We start from the raw sequence: 8,804 nt of genomic DNA, 5'->3' as shown, positions 1-8,804 counted from the left end.
GAGGAGAGGAGAGGAGAGGAGAGGAGAGGAGAGGAGAGGAGAGGAGAGGAGAGGAGAGGAGAGGAGAGGAGAGGAGAGGAGAGGAGAGGAGAGGAGAGGAGAGGAGAGGAGAGGAGAGGAGAGGAGAGGAGAGGAGAGGAGAGGAGAGGAGAGGAGAGAGGAGAGGAGAGGAGAGGAGAGGAGAGGAGAGGAGAGGAGAGAAGAGAAGAGAAGAGAAGAATACTTGGGGGCATCTCCCAGGAGATCTAGGAATCTCCATCTTCTGCAGCCCTATGTGTGTTCTTGTTGCCTCTGTTGCCAGCTCCAGGCTCCTGTGACTCCCAGTCCTCTTCCCACCTTCCCCATCCTCCTCTTTCCCCCACCCCTCCCTCCAAGCATCCCTCCCCTTGTCCCAGCTTTCCCTTTTCAGCCAAGTGAACCCAACCCTTCCCAGCTAAGCTGCACCAGCCCCAGCTCTGGCTCTGGCCCTGCTCAGGGTGGAGATGTGGTGTCCCCATGGGTTGAGGTTCTCCTGCAGGAGAGGTGACCTGGGCCCTCAGCACTGGACATTCCAGGAGGAAAGTGGCAAAGACAAGTGCCGTGTTCCAGCACGTTCTGTTCCCCAGAAAAGCAACACTCCATGACTAAACTTTGGAGAACAAGATGTGAGTTTTTATCTGCACCCAGGAGAAATCAATCCATCATGCCTTCCTGTTCTGAGATTCTATTAACTCCTGAGAAATAAATGAGTAGGAAATACAATACAGCATTCCAGAGTAGTTCATTCATTTTTCTTTATTATTTTTTTTTTCTCAGCACAAGAGGAAAAAACAGGAACATATGGGGAATGAGCAGGAGCCATTTCTCAATGCCATGGCCACCTGAAAAGGGTTTAGACCCATAATGCCTCCGAAAAACTCATTCACATTTCCCAAATCACATTAGACAGGTACAGATTGTTTTCATTTTTATGATTTTTTTTTTACCCTTCTAAGCTCTATTAAACCAGAATATGCCAAAAATGACAGGGACAGAATTGCCTTGAAGTCCCAGATGAGAACCATTTGTAACTCGCCTAAACGAAAGGATTTATTTTGAAATAAATTGGGGTTGAATTTAGCAGAAAAGGTTATACCAAGAGTGAATTTGGACCAACACGGACTACAAAAATTAGGTTTTATTTTACTCTCAGCATTCATTGGAACAGGGAAGAAACTGCACCAAACTCCACCAAACATTGCAGCACTGAGGGCCCGCGAGAGAGTGTTTGGTGAGATCTCCCTTCTAAAGTCACAGACAAGAGTCCCTGAGCTCTGGGACCTGCCCCTGTCCTAGAGAGTCAGTCCCTGAGGAGGGGCTGAGGGAGCTGGGAAGGGGCTGAGCCAGGGCAGGCTCAGCTGGGACAGCAGCAGCAATTTCCCCATGGAAAGGGGGCTCAGGCCCTGGCAGGGGCTGCCCAGGGAGCTTTGGAGTGCCCATCCCTGCAGGTGTCCCTGGAGGTGGCACTGAGTGCTCTGGGCTGGGGACAAGGTGGGCATGGGCCCAGCTGGGACTCCCTGGGCTGGGAGGGCTTTTCCAGCCCCAGGGATTTGGGATTCTGGGATCCTAATGGAGACACTGGGGTTTGAGAGCACCTGGGCCTCCTGCTGGAGTGCAGATCAGACCAGTGCTGCTGCACTCCCCCAGAACGGTCTGGGCAGGGCCTTGTGCCACCCTGGGGCAGCAAAACCCACGGTGACAAACGGGAGCTCAGCCCCGGCACCGCTCCCTGAGGGATCTCCGTGCAGTGGGAACATCCCTGATTTCCCCTCGAGTGTGAAACCACAGCTCAGGATAACGAGAACACCGTGAGGGGTTCCCATCAATCCATGCACGTCTCCCCAAGGCGTGCCAGAGGATGGTGTCAGACTCTGGTCAGTGGTGCTGGGGACAGGACGTTTTAGGGATTCCCAGTGTGGAACACCTTTGGCTTGGAAACGAGACTTCCTTCAGCTTGGAAACGAGACTTCCTTCAGCTTGGAGTCATCACTGACATTTATTACTTGTTTATTTTTTTCCCTTAAGATATTTTCATTTTATTGAATACAATTACTAATTTAAATAATTTTTACAATTGCTACCACTAACTCTGAGTCTGAATTTTTACACAGCATCTGCTATGAGGAGGTTGAGGGGTTTTGACAGAGCACACAAGAGGTCAGAACAAGACCAGAGAGGGGGATGTTCTTTCTCTGAAATGCATTTCTGCATCTGTAATGTCACTTTGGACAGGTGTCCTGTAATTATTTTACTTAAAGAAGGGTGCTATGTGCAAATTTTCTGGCAAAACTTCTGGAATGTGTCTGTGCCCCATGTGAAAAACAACGAATTAACTAAATCATCTCAAACCACCCGGCATTTTCTCTGCTCCGCTGCTGTTAGAGGTGAGACAGGAGCCAAGAGGTGCAATGTTGGGACATCTGTGTAAATTTGCTGAGTCGCTTTTCCCTTCTTGTGGAACCTGCCAGGTTGGGCTTGGATTTCGATCATTGCAGTCATTTCTCTCTGAGTTTGGTGAGGATAAATACTCTCTGGAGGAGTTTACAATCAGCTTTTGCCTGGTGGCAGCACCTCAGAGCACACGGAGAGGACAGTCTGGCACCAAAGGCTCTGAGCGTAGAACAAGGTGAGCCAGAGTGAGGACACGGGGCAGCAGCCGAGCTCAGGTCACCGGGGAGCCCTGTCAGTGACGTGAATCAAACTCAGGATCCTCCTCTGGATCTGCTTGGTCCTCACCCCGTAGATGATGGGGTTGAGCACGGCGGGCACCAGGATGTAGATGTTGCCCATGATGATGTGGACCAGCGGAGCCAGGTCCTTCCCAAACCTGTGCACCACGGACAGCCCGATCAGGGGCACGTAGAAGGCCAGCACCACGCAGATGTGGGCGATGCAGGTGCTGAACACCTTGAGCCGCTCCCTCCAGGCCGCGAGGCGCAGGACGGCCTTCAGGATGAGCAGGTAGGAGAGGCAGATGAGGACGGCGTCCAGCCCCATGACCAGCAGGATGGCGGTGAGCCCGTACACCACGCTGGGGGTGGTGTTGGCGCAGGCCAGGTTCATCACGTCCTGGTGCAGGCAGAAGGAGTGGGACAGCACGCGGGGGCCGCAGAAGGGCAGGGGCAGGAGGAGCAGGGGCAGCGGCAGGAAGAAGAGCACGCCCCTGGCCACGGCCAGCAGCCCGATTTTGGCCGTGGCGCCGTTGGTGAGGATGGCGGCGTGCCGCAGCGGGTGGCAGATGGCCACGTAGCGGTCCACGGCCATGGCCAGCAGCACGGTGGACTCGACGGCCGAGAGCGTGTGGATGAGGAACATCTGGAGCAGGCAGGCGGCGAAGCTGATCTCCCGGCTGCCGAACCAGTAGAAGCAGAGGATGCGCGGCACGGTGGCCGTGGCCAGCGCCAGGTCGATGGCGGCCAGCATGCAGAGGAAGAAGTACATGGGCGCGTGCAGGCTGGGCTCGGCGCGCACCACCAGCAGCACGGCGCCGTTGCCCAGCACCGCCAGCACGTAGGCCGAGCACAGCGGGATGGCCATCCAGGACTGCGCCGCCTCCAGCCCCGGCAGGCTGGCCAGGATGAAGGACGGGCTGAGCTCAGAGCTGTTGGAGAAGGGCATGGCCCTCGGGGCCGGGGCCGCTCATGCTACGCCCGGGCACTTCCTGCTGCAAGGGAAACGAGAACTTTTTACCAGCCCTTTCCCATGGCTTGGGATCCCTCAGGGCCATTCCTGGCATTCTCAGAGCTGCCACGCTGGTGCAGAGAGCTCCTCTCCCGCTTTTTTACCCCGTTATGGCTCTATGCAACAACATATGCAGTGACAAAACGCTGACATTTCAGTTCGAACGGGAATTGCCTGAATTCTCTAAAAGGCAGAACACCATAAAATCAACCTTTTGAATAGCAAACCCATCAGCTGAACTTGTTTGCTTTTCTCTTTAAAGGACAAAATTAAAAATTGTAACAGAAAACCCAGCAGATTTTTAGTGTTTTCTGTAATACTTCAGTGCTGCTTGATTTTTTCCATATGTGCTGTGGTGGCCTGTCAGAAATGTGCTCAGTGAGGCTGAAGCTGGCAGTGCTGCCTCCCACGACCCAGTCCTCCCCAGAACAGCTCACAGGCACAGGCAGACATGGATCTCTCAAAATTTTTTTGCACATACAAATTGGATTTACATCCTATGAAAAACATGTATGGAAAAACCAGAATATCTGCAGGAAAAAATAATCAGATTATTCACCTTATTCTGTATCTGTAGATTTTCCAGGAGTGCTGTGATCCAAGGATAATGGCCTGAAGATAAATAAAAGGCTTTGCTTTAGGTACCTTTCTATTTTCAGGCACCAAGCCAGTACATGTGCTGAAATAAACCCACCTGGATGGGCAGCACAAGGTCAAGCTCAACCTGAGCTTTCTGGTTATTCCTTTCATGCCCAATCTGTGCAAATCAACGATGCAAAGTGGCTTTATGGCAAGCTCTGCAGGTTATTAATGGAGTTACTTTATAAATAATGTTGGGCTGTGAAACATGGGGTTTTTATTGCACATCTGTGCTGAAGGCCTAAAATAGCATCAGGCTTTATTCTCCTGATGTGGGGCTTTTCCATTTTGGATGTATAACGAGTAGGACTCACATTGTAGCTTTTTATACCCAATTTACACACAGTGTGGGAGGAACTGTTGCTGTCACTGTGCCCAAAATCTATTCCAGGGATGGCGTTGTCAGCCAAGCACTTGAATTAAGACACAAACTGAACGAACAAGGAGAATCAGTAATCACCAACAGGTACTGAGGCACCTCAGCTGCCAGCCCTGATGGGGTTACCCGAGTCTCATGGGAAAATTCCTGCCCTCCTGATCATTTCCCTGAGGGAATGGGGCTGTGAGACAGGCACTGAAACAGCCCCTGATGCTTCAGTTCTCTCTAATTCTCTGCCACTGAAAAATGTAGGCAAGCTTTTTTAAGTGGCTCAGGATTTGGGATTGCTGGTGGGCAGGGCGGGTGCTGAGAGGGCCTGGATTTCTGCAGAGGTGGAAACTGGATCCGTGTCTTTGAAACACCAGTAAATGCAGATTTATTTTCCTAGGGGGACCCAAGCAGCACCCCCAGCAGTAAATCACAGAATCACAGAATCACTGAGGTTAGAAATCCAGGATCATTGAGTCCAACCTTTGATCAATCTCCACCCCATCAAAGAACCATGGAATGGTTTGGGCTGGGAGGAACCTTAAAGCTCATCCTATCCCACCCCTGACATGGCAGGGACACCTCCCACTGCCCCAGCCTGCTCCAACCTGGCCTTGGGCACTGCCAGGGATCCAGGGGAATCTGGGAATTCCATCCCAGCCCTGCCCACCCTGCCAGGGAACAATTCCCAATTCCCAATCTCCCACCCAGCCCTGCCCTCTGGCAGTGGGAGCCATTCCCTGGCTCCTGTCCCTCCATCCCTGTCCCCAGTCCCTCTGCAGCTCTCCTGGAGCCCCTTCAGGCCCTGGCAGGGCTCGGAGCTCTCCCTGGAGCCTTCTCTTCTCCGGACCAAACAATCCCATCTCTCTCATCTTTCTTCTCCTTCTTTCTCCTTCTCTGCCGTCTCCCTCTTTCCCTTCCCCTTCCTCTCCCCTCCAACCTTCATCTCTCCCTCCTTCATTCCCCCTCCATCCTGCTCTCCAGCTGTGCTGACAGATGTGCTGATAAATCCCTCACACTTTGCCCTCCAAGTCCCCCACAAAGATTTCTTACTGTGGCAGAGGCTCCTCGGGCTTTTTGTTTCGGAGCCGTTTTGGAGAACAGCTGCAGCCAGGAATCACGGACATCCAGGGGTGAACTCTGGAAGTTTTCAGAATGGGAGCAGACTCAGAATCCTCTCAGAATTCTCAATCATCGATTTCAGAATCCCGTGTGAAGATGCTGCAAGCCAGGCATCTCCACAGCAAAGCTCTTTGTTCTGTTCTTGTCTGTAAATTTTTCCTGCAAGCTCCAGTTTAGATCAGAGGTATTTGAGCAGAGCTCTCCCCTTCCCCAGTGGCGGTGGGAGCTGCTCCCCAGGCTGAGCTCCTGGTGGCTGTTGGTGTCTCACCCTGGGCTGGGGACCCTGGGACACAGCGAGATAATGAGCACAACACAGAGCAAGCAGTGGCCTGGGAATCCTCCCCTCAGGAATCCTCCCTGCCCTCTTTCTGCTTTTTTATGGAGCTGTTTCCGCTCCATTATTTTTTCCTCTCAATTTTTTTCTCTCCAGCTACTACACAGAATAGAAAGTCTGATCTGGGCTGGTGAAATGCTCAGTGTCAGGCAAAACCAGGACAGTTCAGGGCTGGGATCCTGTCCCCATGCCTTTGCTGCTTCATCCCTCCAAAGTAAACACTGACTGTTGATTCCTCTTCTCCACCGTGCTCAAGACTGGCCAAAATGCGGTTTGAGATCAGCAGAACTGCAGCTCTGCCATTTGGAGGAGTGAAATATTTACAACTGGACGTGGCTCTCGGTGCTCTGGTGTGCGTGACAAGGTGGGCGATCAGTCACAGGTCTGGGAGGGCTTTTCCAGCCCTCGTGGTTCTGTGGTTCTGTTCTGTGATTTTGGGACATTTTATTCTGTCTGTGGGAGCCGGGAGAACCATGGCCCTTTCTGCCTGCCTGGCTCACACCCAGCCTCCAGCAGAGCAAGGAGGTGCTGGGACGTGCTGCATCTCCCACCCGTGGATGCCCTGGGATCTCCTCCCAGCCCGCTGAGGGCACAGCCAGCACCAGCAGAGCTCCGATGGAAGGCAGCAGCACGTGGGCCCGAGTCTCAGGAGGGTTAGCCATTCCTACAATGTTTTTGAACTCCCCTCTTTTTTTGCAAGAGAGCTTCCAGCCCCACCAGACCCCCAGGCCCATCCAGAGGCACACCTGGCTCATCCAGTCCTGCTCATCTGCAGCACACCCTGAAGATTTTAGGCAGCTCCAGCCTAATCTTTCTGCATCATATCGACAGATAAAGGCCTCCTCAAATCCTGTGACCTTTCACAACGCAGAGATGGATTTTATTGCAGATGCTGCACATATGTGACATTCAATGCAGGACAATGCTGGGACATTAATTAGACTTGGCAAGCTGGTAAGACTCAAAGACTTCCAAAAGCGGTGCATAAGCAGCTGTTTTGTCACTGGGGATGGACACGGCACTCCGGACAATCGGATGATGGCTGAGCATGATTTGCAAGGGCTGAGAGTGCTCTGGACCCCTCAACAAGGCCTAATGAGAAATGCTCTGTGCAGGAGGGGAGGAAAGCACCGGACATAACATGAAAGCTCACAGCTCTGGGCTGGGGGACAGCATCCCAGTGGATCTGCAGTTCTTTCCTCTGGCAGCGACCTGCATGGATGGAGCAGCAGGAGAGCAGTCCACCAGCTCTGACTGGGAAACCAGGCCAAGAGCTCTGACCAAGGAAGCGGTCCCAGAGGTCTGACAGAGAACCCAGTCCCGAGGTCTGACAGAGAATGCAATCCAGAGGCCTGACAGAGAGCCCGGCCCATCAGCACGTTCTGGCAGAACTGGTGGAGGAAACTACCAGTCAGAGCCACGCTTCCTGCACAGGGCCCTGAGCAAAGCCTCCCGGATGTGGGTGGATTTTATGCTGTAGATAACGGGGTTGAGAGCGGGGGGAATGATGAGGTAGGTGTAGGCCACCAAGGTGTTAACAAGAGGAGGAACGTTCTTCCCAAAGCGATGGATCATGGACAGTGCGATCATGGGGATGAAGAACACGAGGACAGCACAGATGTGGGAGACACAGGTGTTCAAAGCCTTCAGACACTCCTCCCTGGTGGTGAGGCTGACCACGGTTCTGATGATGAGGATGTAGGACAGCACGATGAAGATTAAGTCCATCCCCACCGTGGATAAGAGAATGATCATCCCGTAGAAGACGTTGACCTTTATATCTGCACAGGCCAGGTTCATGATGTCGGGATGGAAGCAGAAGGAGTGGGACAGCTCGGTCTTGCCGCAGTAGGTCAGTCTCTTGAGCAGGAAGGGGATGGGGAGCAGCGAGACCATCCCCCTCAGCACAATGGCCAGGCCTATCTTCAGGACAGTGCTCTTGGTCAGGATGGCCGGGTGTCTCAGGGGGTGGGAGATGGCAATGAAGCGGTCGAAGGCCATGGCCAGGAGCACGGAGGACTCGATGAAGGACAGGATGTGGATGAAATACATCTGGGCGAGGCAGGCGTCGAAGCCAATGCTGCGCACGTCGAACCAAAAGAGGCCCAGGGTGGTGGGCAGGGTGCAGAGAGCCAAGCCCAGGTCGGTGACTGCCAGCATGGACAGGAAGTAGTACATGGGCTCGTGAAGGCTGGGGGTCCTCCTGATGATGAACAGGATGGCGCAGTTCCCCAGGAGAGCAGCAAGGTAGAGCGCACAGAAAGGGATGGAGATCCAGGGGTGAAGGGCTTCCAGGCCCGGGATGCCCATCATGAGGAAAGCAGAAGGCTGATAGAAGGAGCCATTGAATTCCCACGGGGTGTGTGAGTCATGCTCCATCCCAGCTCAGCTCTCACATGGCCTAGACCTAAAACAAACCAACAACACAAGCTCCACGTAGCCGGACGCTGCGCTGAACAGGGGAGCTGCACATCCCTCCACCTCCCCACCAGCCTCTGCAGGGATGCCTGTGCTGTTTGGGAACAGTGTCACATGCAGCTACACTCCTGTTCACCCATTAAATCCTAAACTGAAGGAAAAGGATGGACAGTTTTTGTTGAAAAAGAGTAAAAAAAAGAAGTACTTGAAATGCTTTAGAATGAA

The 8,804-nt window shown here is 53.1% G+C and overlaps 2 protein-coding genes across 3 annotated transcripts; both read right to left on the bottom strand.

The window, feature by feature from the left end:
• Positions 1-759: 759 nt before the first annotated feature.
• LOC115497224 (olfactory receptor 51E2-like) lies at positions 760-7,410 on the bottom strand. Of its 2 annotated transcripts, XM_072936362.1 has the most exons (3): positions 5,759-7,410; positions 4,259-4,311; positions 760-3,682 (listed from the first exon to the last, which is right to left on the bottom strand). In XM_072936362.1, the coding sequence occupies exon 3, from the start codon at positions 3,634-3,636 to the stop codon at positions 2,686-2,688; it is 951 nt and encodes a 316-aa protein (XP_072792463.1). In that variant the 5' UTR covers positions 3,637-3,682; positions 4,259-4,311; positions 5,759-7,410; the 3' UTR covers positions 760-2,685. The 2 variants fall into 2 exon arrangements, with proteins under 2 accessions (XP_072792463.1, XP_072792467.1); XM_072936366.1 differs by lacking the exon at positions 4,259-4,311.
• Positions 7,411-7,470: 60 nt separating this feature from the next.
• LOC100223643 (olfactory receptor 51G2-like) lies at positions 7,471-8,560 on the bottom strand. Its single transcript, XM_030284805.4, has one exon. The coding sequence runs from the start codon at positions 8,538-8,540 to the stop codon at positions 7,566-7,568; it is 975 nt and encodes a 324-aa protein (XP_030140665.4). The 5' UTR covers positions 8,541-8,560; the 3' UTR covers positions 7,471-7,565.
• Positions 8,561-8,804: the final 244 nt, after the last annotated feature.

This window comes from Taeniopygia guttata, chromosome 1 (genome assembly GCF_048771995.1).
Source record: "Taeniopygia guttata chromosome 1, bTaeGut7.mat, whole genome shotgun sequence".
Classification (NCBI taxonomy): Eukaryota; Metazoa; Chordata; class Aves; order Passeriformes; family Estrildidae; genus Taeniopygia; species Taeniopygia guttata.
Note: the sequence above shows the minus strand (reverse complement) of the source record. Positions and strands in the feature narration are given on the sequence as shown.

Excerpts from the sequence above, each read along its gene's own strand:
- LOC115497224 (XM_072936362.1), bottom strand. The coding sequence starts at position 3,636 with ATGCCCTTCTCCAACAGCTCTGAGCTCAGCCCGTCCTTCATCCTGGCC.
- LOC100223643 (XM_030284805.4), bottom strand. The coding sequence starts at position 8,540 with ATGGAGCATGACTCACACACCCCGTGGGAATTCAATGGCTCCTTCTAT.